The sequence below is a fragment of the Bos indicus genome, chromosome 6 (genome assembly GCF_029378745.1).
Source record: "Bos indicus isolate NIAB-ARS_2022 breed Sahiwal x Tharparkar chromosome 6, NIAB-ARS_B.indTharparkar_mat_pri_1.0, whole genome shotgun sequence".
Taxonomy (NCBI): domain Eukaryota; kingdom Metazoa; phylum Chordata; class Mammalia; order Artiodactyla; family Bovidae; genus Bos; species Bos indicus.
The window spans coordinates 30,164,261-30,182,784 of record NC_091765.1 but is presented as its reverse complement, the minus strand read 5'-3'; the positions used below and the strand labels follow the sequence as shown (position 1 = coordinate 30,182,784).

The 18,524-nt window shown below is 39.9% G+C and overlaps 1 protein-coding gene across 28 annotated transcripts in view; it reads left to right on the top strand.

The window, feature by feature from the left end:
- Positions 1–18,524, top strand: part of BMPR1B (bone morphogenetic protein receptor type 1B) — a 448,735-nt gene that overhangs the window by 396,824 nt on the left and 33,387 nt on the right. For 19 of the 28 annotated variants that reach the window (XM_019962429.2, XM_070790858.1, XM_070790857.1 and 16 more), the window contains 2 exons: positions 11,555–11,657; positions 12,167–12,269. In XM_019962429.2, the coding sequence (XP_019817988.1) occupies positions 11,555–11,657; positions 12,167–12,269 (206 nt within the window). The remainder of the gene's footprint in view (positions 1–11,554; positions 11,658–12,166; positions 12,270–18,524) is intronic. The other 9 variants (XM_070790866.1, XM_070790868.1, XM_070790867.1 and 6 more) reach the window with 1 other exon arrangement.

Genomic DNA, 18,524 nt, shown 5'->3' with positions numbered 1-18,524 from the left:
TCTTAAACCAGGATAAAATGATTCCAAAGCTCAGATAGTATTTCCTAGGAAATGCTTGCAGTAAACAGAAAAAAGTATCAGAAAAATCACACAGAGTTTTCTGAAGAAGAGAAGCAGGAATTAGCATGTTAGGGAGATATTCTACTATTTTGTCTAAGCCTGTAGTGATTGCAAGTGAGTCTGTACGTGCCCTTTGAGCCATAGTTGTGGGGATCATATGTTCAGATTTTCCAGAATTATCCAAAATTACCCCGATTTCAAATATTTTGTCCTGTTTTCCTCATAGGCCATTGAAGTGTCCTAAGTTGCTTTGAGAGGAACTGTTGAGGCACTGTTGACTGCGATGCAAGTGCTCTGTGGTGGGAAGGGGGAGCTCGGCATGTTGGAGGAGATGTGGTGGGTTTGAGCCTGGAGATGGGAGAACTTTGGCCGTGGCCTGAAGGAGCTGTTTAAGCAGGAGTAGCAATGGAGATTGATGTGATGTGATTTGCTTTTTTGAAAAATTATCTCTGCTGCAGAGTACTCAGTGTATTAGAGGGAGACAAAAGTGAATTTGAGAACAACAGCAGCCAGGTGAGGGAAATTGAAAAGTGGATTCAGGAGAGACATAAAACTAATGTTTATTGAGCTTTTACACTACTAGAATGTTTACTTTCATCTGTCTTTAATCTTCATACCATTCCTGTAAAGAATGTAGCATTATCTGTATTTTCCAGGTGAGAAATCTGAGACTCTGAGAGGTTATAAAATTTTTATTAGGTCATTCATTGTGCACACCCAAATGATTGAAGAAAAAAATTGTGACCAAGGTATTAAGATTCTAAATTTCTAACTAACAGCTAACCTCTGACACTCAAAGGAGCAGAAATATTCACTCTTGGGTAAAAGGTACATCCATTTTGCTAACAAGATATTGATTCCAGTTGAGTCTCCTGTGAGCTGAGGTCAATCATGTCTGAATCACAAGGCCTTTTTCTGTTCTGTGCTCTAAGACTTAAGAATAGATCCAGGCCTTTCTGCCTCCATCCCTGTAAGCCCTTTAAATCAGACAGTTCTCAGGCTATGATGGTGGTGGTTTAGTCACTAAGTCATGTACAATTCCTTTGCAACCCCATGGACTGTAACTTGCCAGGTTCCTCTGTCCATGGAATTTCCCAGACAAGAATACTGAAGTAGGTTGCCACTTCCTTCTCCAGGGGATCTTCCCAACCCAGAGACTGAACCCACATCTCCTCCATTGCAGGCAAATTTTTTACTGCTGAGCTACCAGGGAAACCCTTCTCAGGCTCTTCTGTCCATGGGATTTCCCAGGCAAGAATACTGGAGTGGGTTGCCATTTCCTTCTCCAGGGGATTTTCCTGACCCAGGGATCAAACCTGGGTCTCCTGCACTGCAGGCAGAGTCTTTACCATCTGAGCCACTAGGGAAGTCCCTTCCCAGGCTGTACCTCTGGTCAAAAATTTTTCCCAATAAGTTGAGCACTGATACTTTCTAAAGTTCAATAAAAATGAATTACTGGAAAAATTAATTAAAAATACTTACAGATTACATTCTTCATTTTTCTATTGTCTGTTAATTAAATTCAAGGGCTTCCCAGATGGTTCGACAGTAAAGAATCCACCTACAATGCAGGAAATGCAGGATACGTAGGTTCGATCCCTGGGTTGGAAGGTCCCCTGGAGAAGGTCATGGCAACCCACTCCAGTATTCTTACTTGGAGAATTCCATGGACAGAGGAGCCTAGTGGGCTACTGTCTATAGAGTTGCAAAGATTAGACACAATTGAACGACTGAGCATGCATGCATTAATTAAATTCAACAGAGCTGGAGTTACTGCGATACAAATTTCAATTTCTATATTAATGTACTCACAGACCAGTAATAAGTAGTTTTTGAGGGAGCACACTTTGAGTAATACTGCACTGAATCTTGCCCTTCTAGGCAAAACAGTTTTAAAGATAAGTCCTTGCTTATGGCTTGGATGAAGGCTGGTACCAGGCAGATTGTAGCCACGCTGGATAGCCTAGGTAGAGTGCATGCTCATTACCACTCCCACATTCCTGTAGAGAATAACCCAGAAAGTAGCCCAAATCAAAAGTGCATCACACTTTTTCAGAGATTCTGAAATCCCCTGAAGATCCAGGGAATCTTCTGACCCAGGGATCGAACTCACGTATCCTGCATTGTAGGTGGATTCTTTACTGCCGAGCCATCTGGGAAGCCCTTGATGGGATAATTCAGAGAACATGCACAAAGCATAGAGGGTTTTGTCCTTTGTTTTATTATTGTGTTTTTAACTCTGTATGAGTACTTTTTGGCCTTGATTGCTGATCCGTTCCATTTACATGGCCTAATGGCACGTATGTTAGATGCAGTGCATACATATCCTGCTGAATAAAGTAGTAGGATACTTTTTTAATATCCATAATTCAAATTAAAGGATGAAACCGTTGTCTAACCTCCCTCAATAAAATATTGATCATCTAAATTCTTTTCAGTTGTTACTTTGCATTGTTTATCTTTCTTATTCCATTTCTAGATTCTATTCCTAGGACCTCATACTATCACAGTATGCTTCAAAAACTGCACAGTCTCCTTAATTAACTCTTTGTGTATGACTTCCACCATGTCAATCTTCTATTTTGTTTTCCTGTCCTAGCAAGCATTATCTCAGTCTTATTTATTTTTTTTCTGTATATAATCTGGTCCCACTTTATGTATTCTTTCTTGTTTTACTTGACATGATCTGTGATAGTCATTTTTGTCCCTTTCTCACCACTTCTCTCAAGTTACTCTACTCTCTCATACAAGTCTATCCAGTTCTTCTTCTTTTTTTTAACTCTTTTTCAAGGTAATTTCAAATATTTCCTTATTTATTTGACCAAAAATACTCCTACCTTGGCAGTTTTCAGGGTTTGTAGGTATTATAAATCATATTGTATGTTTGCATAGATGTACAAATGATTCCAGGTGCCTAAATGACAAATTAGATGAGTCTCTAGCTGTTTCCTGAAGAGTCAAAGAGGGCAGAAGGGAAAGCTTAGGGGTTTAGTAGGAAGTGAACAGTGTAAGGCTTTTTACAGTTATACATTGAGAACCACTGAAGATTTCTGAGTAAGAAGGAACATGTAAGATCAGGCGATGCTGTCCAGAGCCCTTTTATATAGTTTGTGTTGACTCGGAGCTTCTAAACCTTCCGCCAAATGTGACAGGGTGTGCTTTCAGAGAGATGCTCCTGACCCAGGCCTCAGAGTGCTTGAAGCGAGCACTGTTCTCATCTGTGTGTATATCTTCTGTTCATCCAGTTTATTCCACTGTTGCCCAGACCACCTGAACATTCAGCTTTATGATCTTTTTTTCCCCAGTAGAAGATGTTGAGTTAAAACCATTTCACTTATGAGAATGTTCTTTCTGTGGAACAGATCACTTAGTTGAATGAGGATATAGTTTCAAATTCACTTGTGAAATCTTTTATAAGGAATAACTCTGCTTTCGTGTCTCTCGTTAATCATGAATGATTCTTAAATGGATCCATTTAGTGTTGGACTTAATAGAAAGTGAATAGTGTTGGGCTTGGTACAGTTATACATAGAGAATCATTGAAGATACTTGAGCAGGAAGGAAGATGGAAGATTTTTCAGGCAGTACTGTGTGGATTGGGTTAGAGACTAGAAAGAGGAGAGGGGGTGTCCAGCTAGGAGGCTGTCAGAGTAAGGTATGTGAGAGGTCTGCACAGGCCTGCAGGAGTGAGAACATGCAAACGTGTATATAATACAACAATTGAGACAAGTTCAAAACAATCTTGTACCTCCTAGGAAGAAAATGAACAAAACATTAGATCACGTGGCAAGGCTGCCAGAGGAGGATGTATGGTGGTTACACTCTCTTCAAGATAAAGTAAAAAGACCCTTCTCACATTGGAACTTCACCACTAATGTAACTTCAGTAACTTCAGCTTCCCCCAGTGCTGTGACATCTCAGAGGAAAAGCCAGAAAACAGGAGCAGTGACGGTCCTAGCTATCTTACCATCTTTCCCTCCACCACCATGGGAACACCCCCACCTAAGATCATAAGGGGAAACAAACGAAAGAGAAAATGAAAAAACCTCAGGACTCCATGACTCTGGTGATGACCTTTGCTCAGCGTTCTTCTTTGCCTTCCTGCCAGTCAATAGAAAGCACTTAATTAGCTGGTGATTTCTGTCCCTGCTGAAGTGGAATGACTGTCTTTCCTAGGATTGGTGCATAGATGTTGAACTCCTTGAAAACAAAGTTTGCATATTCCTCACCCTTGATTCTCAGCATCTGTCTGAGGCATAGTATGCTTAATGTGTGTGTGTTAGTTGCTCAGTCGTGCCCAACTCTTTGCAACCCCATGGACTGTAGGCCACTGGGCTCCTCTGTCTGTGAAATTCTCCTGGCAAGAATACTGGAGCGGATTGCCATTCCCTTCTCCAGGGGATCTTCCCGAACCAGGGATTGAACCCAGGTCTCCTGAACTACAGACAGATTCTTTACCGTCTAAGCCACCAGGGAAGCCAGTATGCTTAATAGTTTGTAAAAGTAAACTGTAGTTAAGCAACTTTCAGCCGTTTTAGTTAACTGACTAAAATCTACATGACTTAAACACAACTTGAAAAGCTGTATCTTTATTTACCTATAACAGAAAACTTTATTTATTCCCTTCATTGTGAAATAGATATTTTAGAAGACAGTGTCCTCAAGGATCTACAATGCACCTAAAACAAGCAGCCTTTCAAGTAGTTTCTGACCGAAACTTAAAAGAATTTTGAAAGAAATTTAAGAATGCTAGTATTTCTTACACCCTGGAAAAAAAGTGGAGTAAATAATTTGATTCAATTTGATCAGGATAAATTGATTGGTGTAGAGAACTTGAATCCTTGTGAGCAGATGCACTTGAGCAAGTTTTCATTTATTTAATCAGTTTTTTTTTTTCTTGCCTGGAGAATCCCAAGGATGGGGGAGCCTAGTGGGCTGCCATCTGTGGGGTCACAGAGTTGGACACGACTGAAGTGACTTAGTAGCAGTAGCAATCAGTTTTTGTCAAGGGAAAAATTTTTAACTATTTAATAATTAAGCCAAATTCAGACTTAAATTGAAGAAAGTAGGGAAAACCACTAGACCATTCAGGTATGACCTAAATCAAATCCCTTATAATTATACAGTGGAAGTGAAAAATAGATTTAAGGGCCTAGATCTGATAGATAGAGTGCCTGATGAACTATGTTCGGAGGTTTGTGACACTGAACAGGAGACAGGGATCAAGACCATCCCCGTGGAAAAGAAATGCAAAAAAGCAAAATGGCTGGCTGGGGAGGCCTTACAAATAGCTGTGAAAAGAAGAGAAGTGAAAAGCAAAGGAGAAAAGGACATATATAAGCATATGAATGCAGAGTTCTAAAGAATAGCAAGAAGAGATAAGAAAGTCTTCCTAGGCGATCATTGCAAAGAAATAGAGGAAAACAACAGAATGGGAAAGACTAGAGATCTCTTCAAGAAAATTAGAGATACTAAGGGAACATTTCATGCAAAGATGGGCTCGATAAAGGACAGAAATGGTATGGAACTAACAGTAGCAGAAGATATTAAGAGGTGGCAAGAATACACGGAAGAACTGTACAAAAAAGAGCTTCACGACCAAGATAATCACGATGGTGTGATCACTGACCTAGAGCCAGACATACTGGAATGTGAAGTCAAGTGGGCCTTAGAAAGCATCACTATGAACAAAGCTAGTGGAGGTGATGGAATTCCAGTTGAGCTATTCCAAATCCTGAAAGATGATGCTGTGAAAGTGCTGCACTCAGTATGCCAGCAAATTTGGAAAACTCAGCAGTGGCCACAGGACTGGAAAAGGTCAGCAGTCCTAAAGAAAGGCAATGCCAAAGAATGCTCAAACTACCGCACCATTGCACTCATCTCACACGCTAGTAAAGTATTGCTCAAAATTCTCCAAGCCAGGCTTCAGCAAAATGTGAACTCTGAACTTGCAGATGTTCAAGCTGGTTTTAGAAAAGGCAGAGGAACCAGAGATCAAATTGCCAACATCCGCTGGATCATGGAAAAAGCAAGAGAGTTCCAAAAAAACATCTATTTCTGCTTTATTGACTATGCCAAAGCCTTTGACTGTGTGGATCACAATAAACTGTGGAAAATTCTGAAAGAGATGGGAATACCAGACCACCTGACCTGCCTCTTGAGAAATCTGTATGCAGGTCAGGAAGCAACAGTTAGAACTGGACATGAAACAACAGACTGGTTCCAAATAGGAAAAGGAGTACGTCAAGGCTGTATCTTGTCACCCTGCTTATTTAACTTCTGTGCAGAGTACATCATGAGAAACGCTGGGCTGGAAGAAGCACAAGCTGGAATCAAGATTGCTGGGAGAAATATCAGTAACCTCAGATATGCAGATGACAGCACCCTTATGGCAGAAAGTGAAGAGGAACTCAAAAGCCTCTTGATGAAAGTGAAAGAGGAGAGTGAAAAGGTTGGCTTAAAGCTCAACATTCAGAAAACTAAGATCATGGCATCCGGTCCCATCACTTCCTGGCAAATAGATGGGGAAACAGTAGAAACAGTGTCAGACTTTATTTTTCTGGGCTCCAGAACCACTGCAGATGGTGACTGCAGCCATGGAATTAAAAGATGCTTACTCCTTGGAAGGAAAGTTATGACCAACCTAGATAGCATATTCAAAAGCAGAGACATTACTTTGCCAACAAATGTGTGTCTAGTCAAGGTTATGGTTTTTCCAGTGGTCATGTGTGAATGTGAGAGGTGGACTGTGAAGAAAGCTGAGCGCCGAAGAATTGCTTCTTTTGAACTGTGGTGTTGGAGAAGGCTCTTGAGAGTCCCTTGGACTGCAAGGAGATCCAACCAGTCCATTCTGAAGGACATCAGTCCTGGGTGTTCTTTGGAAGGAATGATGCTAAAGCTGAAACTCCAGTACTTTGGTCACCTCATGCGAAGAGTTAACTCATTGGAAAAGACTCTGATGCTGGGAGGGATTGGGGGCAGGAGGGGAAGTGGACGCCAGAGGATGAGATGGCTGGATGGCATCACTGACTCGATGGATATGAGTCTGAGTGAACTCCGGGAGTTGGTGATGGACAGGGAGGCCTGGCGTGCTGTGATTCATGGGGTTGCAAAGAGTCAGACACAACTGGGCGACATGAACTGAACTGAGTTTCTTGGTGATTTTTAGATTATTTTATTACTGCTTTTAAAATTTCCTATCACCGTGATTGAGCAGATCAGATAAACTCCTTTTTAACTACTACTTTAAAAATTATATTTTATAGTTAAATTAATCTTTATAAGGATCTAAACCAGTTAGAAGAAAATTTCTACAATAGTCCCTTCTCAACTGAGGTGGTTATATTTTTGGACAACTTGAGGTTTATAATAAAGAAGCATAAGATCTTAGTGGAAGAATAGAATTAAAGAGACAAAGACTTGCGTAAACCTTATAAACCTTGCCCTCACTCTGCAACGAATGAGTTGGGGTCCAGAAGTGAAAGTGAAAGTGGCTCAGTCATGTTCGACTCTTTGCAACCTCATGGAGGCAGCCCATGGAATTCTCCAGGCCAGAATACTGGAGTAGGTAGCCTTTCCCTTCTCCAGGGTATCTTCTAACCCAGGGATCGAACACAGATCTCCTGCATTGCAGGCAGATTCTTTACCAGCTGAGCCACCGGGAAAGCCCAGAAATGCTGGAGTGGGTAGCCTATCCCTTCTCTAGCAGATCTTCCCAACCTAAGGATCGAACCCAGGTCTCCCGCATTGCAGGCGGATCCTTTACCAACTGAACTACTGTTTATAAATCCATTTGACCCCAAATGAAAACAGGCAAAACGTCCAGGCTCAGGATGCACAGCCACCTAAGGAGTATCATTTGGTCCCTCCAAGCTTTAAACTAAGTGTATCCCTTTCTTGCTGCTGCTGTTGCTAAGTCTCTTCAGTCATGTCTGACTCTTCGAGACCCCATGGACTGCAGCCTCCCAGGCTCCTCTGTCCATGGGATTTTCCAGGCACGAGTACTGGAGTGGGGTGCCATTGCCTTCTCTGATTCCTTTCTTACTAGTAAATGTTCATGGGCACACTGAAAATCTCCCAAGGCAGTTTATCCTCAATGTTCTCTCAAGATGTTCCAGATTTCTTTGCTTTTGAAATACTGGGCATATTCAAGGAGGCATGAACCTGTAGAACTATCCAAGGTTGTAACAGAAGTTTTATTATCTACTTTGACCTCATATGACATTTACTTTTTCAAATGCTTCGCTTTTTCATGAATTGGCCTTATGTTGAGAGGCATTCAGTACTGATGACTGATAATGTTTATAGGCAACTGTTTTGTCAATTACTTTTGCTGACTTTATAACACAGGGGCAGAATTTTTGAAATGTCACATCAGTTGTCTTTTTTATTGGCGTTTGGTTGATTTATAGTATTACATTAGTTTTATATATACAGCATAATTATTTAGTATTTTTATAGATTGTACTGCATTTAAAGTTATTATAAAATAATGCCCATATTTTCTCATGCTGTACAAATATATCCTTGTAGCTTATTTATTTTATACATGGTAATTCGTACCTCTTAATCCCCTGCCTCTATCTTGCCTCTCCTTCCTTTTGAATTGTCTTTTAAAATTCATTATCATTACTGTAATCAAATGATTCATCCTGCATTCATATATGCATCTCACTGCTTTCAATTTTGTATAAAATTATTTCACCTTTTATTTTTCTCATGATTCTTCATCTCTTGTTATCACTTTCAACACTCTAGGGATGACGGGTAGCAATCTATATAAAACATTTGAAACCTGTACTTAAATATGGAAGCAAGCAGCAGAATGTTGAGATAAGCCCATAGTAAAGTCAGATGCCTTTGGTGACATTCAGCAGCCGTCTGTTAGTGGTGGGTGGTTGATGGGCTTTGATTCCAGAGTGCAGTTGTGTTTATATTTGTGCTTGCTCGAGAGTTGAAAGTTCTCAAGTAATTTTTAAGTGTCTGTAATTGCACTACTGGTTTCCAGTCAATGGCCCTTCCTAGCTAGCAATTTCAGTAAGAAGTTTATAAATTATTTTTGTCTTATTGTCAGTAATATGCACTTGAGATGGTTCTCTTGCCCTCTTGCTTATCCTCCAACTAAGTATTTCAGTTTGTATCCAGATTTATAACGTATAGGACACCAACTTCTTTCTCTAGGGCCTCTCTCCCTCTCCACCCCCTTTTTAACATTTATTTTTTTATTGAAATAATGTTGGTTTATAACATTTCATGTTTCCTTGTACATTTTATTTCTACTTCTGTATACACTACAGCATCTCTCCATCAAAAATCTTGTTTCCATCCTCTATTTTAGCTTCCTCCTCTTCACGGATAAGGGAGTGGCCCCTCAGTACATTTTTAAAGCTTGGATTTACTCTTCCTGATGTTTCTTTACATTTAACAGGACATTGTAAAAGTAACATGCCAACAGCTTTACCAGCCTTTTCTTTTTTGATTCTTAGAAGTTGCGTCAAATTACATTTCTCTATACTCAGATTTTGACTTAAGGGGACCTCCTGGATAAGGAGAAATTAGTCTTTTTAGATTTAACGTATTGTATCAAACTTTTTTAGTCATGCTATGATTTCCTAATGTCAGAAGCTTAAAATAACTTTATTCTTAATTCCTGAATTTTACTTTTGATGAGAAATGCAAGTTACACACAGAGTGTAAGTATATAGGAAAGGGATAAAAGAAATGTATAGGAAAGGGATAAAAGAAAAATCACATGGTTATTGTTTGCTTATATTGTCTGAGGTAAATTTCTAAGGGATGCTTCTTTCATTTATTGCCTTCATTTTAGGTCTGTGTAGTCACGCCTGTGTTGGACGCTGACCATGGACATACATCTTTCTCTCAGGAAAGAGATGGGGATGTAGTTCAGTAGTTTATTTCTTAGCACAGGCAGTAGTGGTTTATGACTTATTTGGGGAGTCTCTTTGCATTCATCACCCAAACTTGTGAAGTAATGTCTGTTTAAAAATTGTTCTATATATAATAGTCCTTGTTTTTAATTTTTAATCCCTGGAGGGACTTTGGAAAAGCTATGAGAAAGAAGCAAGAAGTCCTTCATGCTACACATGATTCTCTATCTGTTTGTTTTGTGACCTTCTACAAGTATGTTAGACTCTCATAACCTTTAGTTACCTATTTGTGAAATAGAAATATTACTTGTCATTATTCATGAGAGGATTAAATGAGATTCTAAGCAAAAGTTCTTTTTAGTGTAGAAAACCAGACAAAAATTAAAAATATTGTTTCTGTGGCTTTCATATCATGGTAAAAGCCCTTCTTTCTGCTGTCCATCCTTACCCCACACTCAAATTAAGACCAGACTTGTTGCCACAAAGCCCAATGTTTTCATATGCCATCCTTAAAGTAGAGGGAGGTACTGCATGGCACAGTCTTAGTCACCTCACTTAGGCTGTGCTGACTCCAATTCCTACTTCTCCGTAGTCTGTAAGCCCCCTGTATGCCTTGGTGCTAAGTCACTTCAGTCGTGTCCGACTCTGTGCAACCCCATAGATGGCAGCCCACCAGGCTCCCCCCATCCCTGGGATTCTCCAGGCAAGAACACTGGAGTGGGGTGCCATTTCCTTCTCCAATGCATGAAAGTGAAAAGTCAAAGCAAAGTTGCTCAGTCGTGTCCGACTCTTAGCGACCTCATGGACTGCAGCTCACCAGGCTCCTCCATCCATGGGATTTTCCAGGCAAGAGTACTGGAGTGGGGTGCCATTGCCTTCTCCCCTGTACGCCTTAGGAAGAGATAAATTCACTTCACTACCTCAGAGCAAGTAGAACCAGAATAAACACTCACCTGCATGGGTTCACCCCAGTTGTGCCTTTCACTAGCTGTATGGCCTTTGAGAAATCACTCAAGATCTCTGAACCTCAGTTTCTTCATATAGAAAGTAAGCATATTATTACCTTCCTCTTGGAGTGGATTTCTGAAGGTGATAGCTATGAAGGGCCAGAAATGCTGTTAATTTATATGTTATATGGAAATGTTGGATCCTTTCTCATGAGTTTCTAGACAGAGGATATATGAGTACATAGTTTATGATAATTAAATCAACTTAAAAGGAAGTTTTGGGATTCTTTAATCAGATAATAACCTGTTATATGATCTTTTACTTTCTTCTTGTTTGTAATGAAATAAATGATTGTTGTTGTTGTTTAGTCGCTCAGTTGTGTCTGACTCTTTTGCAATGCCATGGACTGTAGCCCACCAGGCTCCTGTGTCCATGGGATTTCCCAGGCAAGAATACTGGAGTGGGTTGCCATTGCCTTCTCCAGGGGGTCTTTCTGACTGAAGGATTGGAACCCGAATCTCCTACATTGGCAGGTTAATTCTTTACCACTGATCCACCAGGGAAGCCCCAAACAAGTGGTAAACATCTTCAATTCCTTTTACCCTGGACACACTCGCTCTCTCTCACACACACACTTACTTTGCCTGTTTGATCTTTAGCACAGATGGATATTGTTTCACGATGATAGAAGAAGATGACTCTGGGATGCCCGTGGTCACTTCTGGATGTCTAGGACTAGAAGGCTCAGATTTTCAGTGTCGGGTAAGGAAGATACCTTGCTTCCACTTTGTAACCTTTTATTGGCAAGATTGCAAACAGCTAAGTTTCAGCAAGATAAAATAGAATTTTTTTTGACTCGCTTGTTTTCAGTAATTTGGACAATAATTAGAAAATTTGCATTGGGTCAGTTCTCCCTTCATTTTGAAATCAAGTAGTCATTTTATTTTTGCTGTTAACTTTTGGCTTAGGGACTCATTAGATCATCTTGCTCAAATTCCGATTTGGTTAATTGCATTAAGCCAAGCCTTCTTCCTGAGTTTATACTATGCATACTGGTTATTGCAAATAGTAATTTTGTGGAAGTGCAAGTTGCAGTAAGAATATACATGATGATTTGAAAGAAATTACCTAATACGGCATTTCAACATGTCTGAATAAAATTATTAGAATTTTAAGTCAGTTCTGTAAAGAGTGTTAATTTGCTAGTTTTAGGTGATATGGCTTTGAAATTTGGGGTAAACCTATTAATAGCTGTCAGGTTTCAATTTCAGGACACTCCCATTCCTCATCAGAGACGATCCATTGAATGCTGCACAGAACGGAATGAATGTAATAAAGATCTACATCCCACACTTCCTCCGCTGAAAAACAGAGGTAAGGAGAGGAAGGCTCACAGGCTGGAAAAGTTTTAGTCATAAAGAAGATAAACACTTGAATTATTCTCTTTTCCAAATGTATCTACCTGAACTGTTTTCTTACTCCTGGCCCAGAGGGCCGAGACAAGATGACAGTGAAACTGACATTCAGAGATGAATACAGGGAGTTATTGGGAAAATAGTCACATTTGACTTCACTCTTAAGATTTACTTCTTTATCCTGTTCTTACTTCCCTCAGAAAACTAGTGACTAGAGCTTGGAGTGGGTTTCAAGAGGATAGAGGAGGGAGAAAGTGTTTTTTGTTTACCCCTAAATGTTATTCAGAAGTTGTGCTTGATTCAAAGACTGCTATTTGGCTACATTTGTTTTAAAAATAAGGACCTTATAAAGCTGCAGTCTCCAGCCTTTTTGACACCAGGAACTGGTTTTTTGGAAGATATTTTTTTTTGCAGACTGCAAGGGGAGGTGGTTTCAGGATAATTCAAGTGCATTACATTTATTGTACACTATATTTGTATTATTATTACATCATATCCACCTTAGATCATCAGACATTAGATCCCAGAGGCTGGGGACCTTTGTATAAAGGGTTAATTCAGATCATTTGCTTCATGGCATTTCCTTTTATTTATGCTAGAGTAACTACCTTTTAGTCAATTCATATATATTGATAGAATGGAGAAAATATCTAGAAAGTTTAGTTCTAAGACTTACACATTTAGTGTTGCTCATTAAAAAAAGACACACACCGCATCCCCAATGACTCTTGGTTAAAAACAGCCCCCATGTTTCCTTTTTTCTTGGTCTCACCACAAAATAAATGATTTGTAATTGTCATAGTCCTAAGTCTTAAAAAAGCTTAAGATGATTTATCATCATTGATTTTTATTTCTTAACAGAATATCTTCCCAACAAAATACAATGACCTTATTGTGTTCTGATGATATTTTATAACATTTGTTCCTATAGCCTAGCTCTGTAAGATTGATTCATAATAGTTCACATCAAAAAGTCACAGGCAGTTTTTCTTTTTTAATTTTGCCAGTCAGCACGCTAGGTGTTAGGGATCAGAAATGGATGAAGAAAATTCTTGCTTTCAAGACTAGCACACTAGATTGTGAGAGAGAAACATGGAAATAATTATACTCAGAAAAAATCTCAGTAGAAACGAAAGAGTGGCTCATTTTGGAGTAGGAGGATGTCAAAATACTGCATAGATGTGATACTTGAGCAAATTTTAAGGATGAACAGAAGTTTGCCAAGTGGGTAAGGCAGAAATAAACAATTTAAAAATGAAAATGGCTAACATAAGCCAAGAATTATGCTAGTAACTGTGACATTAATTAAACCATTTGAGCTTCACAACAATCCTGTCGGGTATTTAGGATTTTTAGTCCCCATTTAAATATGAGGCTTTTGCAGCACTGAGAGGTTAATTCACTTTCCCAAGGTTGCACAGCCTGTGAATAGCAATGACTCTAAACAGAGGCAGTCTAATGTGTGTAATATTTGAGAAAGATTTGCAAAATGCAGTTATGTGAAATAGCATAGCTGGTTGGGAAAAGTCTAATTCAGTTGTTTGACGCCTCGCTGTTCAAAGTGAGCCTGTGGATCAGAAGCACCGGCATCACTTGAAACTCATTAGACATGCAGAGGCTCAGGCCTCACTCCAGACTACTAAACCTGCATTTTTAATGAGATTTCCCAAGTGATTTATACGCACATTAAAGTTTGGGCAACACGTTTGGTAGAAAAAGACCTGTGTGTGGATGTGGCTAGCACCACTGTGTCTCAGTGTGTGTTTGACAACACCTTGTTCAAAGAGAAGTCCACTGATTTCAAACTGCTATGAAATTCTAAATGTTTGTTTTGTTTTGTTGTTATTCCCTCATGAATCAGTAGCAAAAAAGTAGGCGATCTATAGGCAGCAGTTTGAATAGCACTGATACAGGGGCTGATGTGTTGGGCTTGGGGCCGGGAGGTGGGTAAAGAGTGCAAGAAATGAAGATGGATGTACTAGAATCACTTCCCTCAAGGAGGAAATCCTACCAGTAGGGATTAGGAAAACGGACTTAAATGCTGAAAGGGCTGCAGTTCTCATACTGTCCTGTAGGTGGAACCAGATTCCAGTTAGGACCTGGCAGACAGGCGGGGATTCTCTGAGGAGGTTGAGTGTTCTAGAGAACTGAGTGAAAAGGTTTTGGAAAGAAGAGCAGTTGTACTGGGAAGGCAAGTCCTCTGTTCAGGAAAGTGGATGCTGATGTGGCTGGTGGATTATGTGAGAATTATACTAGGTGATAGATTTGAAGGTGCGGAGTTTAGTGGCTTTAAAGGTTACTGTTTTGAACTCCGAAGATCCTAGGTATGCCTAGGTGAGGTCTGTGTAGGTTCCACCTCACCATTTTTGGTGCAGTCATTTTGGGGTCCAGTAAAAGTCACTGAAGACTGTGGTCTGAGAGCACTGGTCATGTTTACATAAATACACCACAGAGCTGCTGGGTGGTTGTTGTTGTTTTTTTTTTGCCTCTACCGTATATACATGGGCAGCATTTTTACAGGAAGTATATTATATATGTTTACTGAACATCAGTAATGCCTTGGTCAGAAACGTTTGCATTTCAGCCTTATGTATATATGTCTACATGTAGTTGTATTGGAGACATGTGTATGTATGTTTTGGTATAAAACCCAAAATAAAGAAAAGCGGTGTTAAAGAGACATGGAACCGTCTTATTTTGATATTTTTAATTATAGCTGCTGTTGTGATACTTAGGACCAACCCTAACTTTTGTGGAGCTGGGGCAATAATATAAATGGAAGATCACATACCATTTACCTAATTATTTAAAACTCATATAATCCAATATAGCAGACTGGTAAATAAAATACTTTCCATTAACTGAATTTAACAAGTGTATTTTTATAATGGTGAAGAACACCAACTTTGCATTTAGAATGCTTGATTTATTCACTGCAGTGTGGGAGGGGGAGTGATGGGGATCCTGCACGGGGAGGAGCCTCTCACACAGGCAGCTGGACACCTGTTCGTGTCTGTGGTAGAGATACTGTTGGTTCGGAATGCTTGAAGCACCTACCTGGGTCCACACCACTCTGGCAGCCCCCACAGACATTTCTTCAACTGGAGCCAATGTTGTGACTAGATGGCCCCATGTGGTTCTTATTATATAAAACTCACCTCAGCAGCCACTGTCAGAGAAATCTGAGAGAAAAGATGTATTATTTGCAGAAACTAGAGGTTACACAGCACACCTGAGGGCCACACAGCAGGGTCACAGGCATTTGGGGTGGGGACCTGGGCTTCTGCTTTTATTGGGGTCAAAAGTAGGGTGCCTAGGATTTCATAGGTTCACCCTTTATTGGCAAATTGATTAATTAACTTAAATGACTGAGTTATAATTGACATATAACATTATATTAGTTTCAGGTGTACAGCATAATGACTCGATATTTGTATGTATTGCAAAATCATTACCACAATAAGTCTAGCTAATGTTTGTCACCCTACACGGTTACAAAAATATTGGCCAATTTAAAACATAAGAGTGGGGATGAGGGTATAGGAAGGGAAAGTGGAGTTCTTAAGGTGGTCAGTTATCCAGGGAACTTCGTTGGCAGGTCACCTGCTTTCTTCCTAGTTGTTTTACCAGTAGTTGCGTCATGCAGCTGGTAATAATGTTTATTCGAGATAGAGGTTTTGGAATAGATGCCTCAGTAATCAGAAGCTTAATGTTGGGCAAACACCTGGCCCTCTGGTTTATGCTCCGCCTACACGTCTTGCCCCAGCCAACCTCCGCCACCTCTTTGTCAAAGGTTAGGGTAAGTACACTAGTTCTTCAGTCCACCTTCAAGGAGACAGGGAGCTGTACAGTCCCCAGACACAGGCCTGGGGCCATTGAGGTAGAATTTCAGACTTTGGGGCAATGGCCAGTGTTTTAAATGGAGAGTGGGATGGGACAAATCTGGATGGACACTTCACTGGAGTTTTGCAAACCCACTGCTCACCGGGAAGAGGTACAGTTGAAGGGAGCCAGAGCTCAGAGCCCAGGCCAGTTTTGTGGGTGAGGGCAGTGGAAGGTATCATCATAACCATGATAATCACATTTGCTAAGATGGGTGGAGTGCTTACTTACCATGGCCCTTTTCTAAGTTGTTGTTGAGTCACCCAGTCATGTCTGACTCTTTGCAGTCCAACGGATTGTGGCAAGCCAGGCCTCCCTGTCCCTTACCATCTCCTAAAGTTCACCCAAGTTCATGTCCCTTGCATCGGTGATACCATCTGGCCATCTTATCCTCTGATGCCCTCTTTTCCTTCTCCACTCAGTTTTTTCCAGCATCAGGGACTTTTCCAGTGAGTAGACTGTTCACATCAGATGACCAAAACACTGGAGTTTCAGCTTCAGCATCAGTCCTTCCAAAGAGTATTCAGGGTTGATTTGCCTTAAGATTGACTGGTTTGATTTTCTTGCTGTCCAAGTACTTTTCTAATTACTTTACATATACTAACTGATTTAATCCTCATAACAGCTCAGTGGGGAAGGCACTATTACCATCGTCCCCATTTCACAGACATGCAGCTGAGGAGCAGTGAGGTCAAGGACCGTGTGAAGGTTATACAGCTAGAGTGAGCACTGGAGATGGGAAGTGGGCCTTGGACCACATCACCCTGAATCGTCTATAACAAAGAAAAGGGAAACAAAACCCTGAATGACACTGTTGGGAAAAAGGCTTTTATGTATCTAAGACTTGGAAAGCTCTAAGTAAGTAGTGGCTGGTTAGCCATATCACAAAATAATCAGTAAACAACAATATGATTACTTAAATGCCTTCTGTTTATTATGTTTGCTTTGCACAATTAGCAGTTTCTTCATTCTAGAATGGGCTTCCTTTGTGGCTCAGCTGGTAAAGAATCTGCCTGCAGTGTGGGAGACTGGGTTCCATCCTTGAGTTGGGAAGATCCCCTGGAGAAGGGAAAGGCTGCCCACTCCAGTATTCTGGCCTGGAGAATGCCATGGACTGTAAGTCTCTGGGGGCTCAAAGAGTCAGATATGACTGAAGCAACTTAGCATGCAGGCATGCACGTACCCCTACACTTAGTACTACTCAGATCTATAATAAAACCTCACCTAAGCCTCTTTAATTATAAATACCTACAAGTAAGTTTGCTGATTAAAAAATAAGCAAGAAAACCTTTTCTATCTATCCAGTTTTTTTCCGCTTCCCCCCTACCCCAACTTGGATGCGTTTGCTTAGCAGGATATTAAAGATACAAAACCGCACCCAATAAATATTTATCAGTATATATTTAGAAACTTGAAATTTTATTTGTCATCTTCTATTTCACAAAAAAGATGATGAAGGGTGGCCAGAAAGCAGCAGAAATTCTTTTATGAATATTAGTTTTCTTTTTCCTTTGCTTATTTTATATCAGCACCAGCAATGCATAATACCCTGGGATGATATTCTTTCTCCTGAAGAAAGAATTATAAAAAGTAATTAGATCAAATGCAACACCTTCATCATAAATGATGAAGTTTGATTCGGGAAGCCCAGTAACACTGCAGTTAGTGCTAAGAGGAGGGAGAGATGTCTGTTTTGATGGACAGGCTTGTAGGGAGAAGTCATGGTGCCCTGGTGTCTGGCTTGCTGCCTGCAGAATTAGTGATGAAGGGGCCCCGGAAGAATGATGTATACCTACACTCTCAGCATCACATGATCTGACTGAGATATTGTGAGTAAAATGTTCTCTGGAAATGATGTATAGGCAGGAGAATTTGGTGAGGTTTCTTTTCTCCTCTCAAGTTACTTATTTTTGTTTAATTTTTTTTTTTCAAATGAGCACTTAAAGGAGTGGAAGACTGGTGTTAAAGTGAACAGAAGCTTTCCTTTATTAAATGGGATCCTCTAACTTAGGTTTTACAAAACCAAAGTTCGTATAATTTTTTGGAATAGGTGTGGGTTTTTGTGTGTTTAAATATGGGAATTATGTATACTGCGTATATACTTCATACAAAATGTGTCAGAAACACCTTTTTGTTTGTTTTGAAATAGAATAACTTCCAATGTAGGTTAAGTAACATTATAATACAGGATGTCCTAAGCTCAACTTTACCTTCTGATTTCTTATTCAACTAAAAAAATATTTTGAGCACTTTACAGATTTGTTTTAAAATGCTGTTACTTAGCTTTGATATTATCAATTATAAATTAAACTCAATAGAGTAACCCGTATTT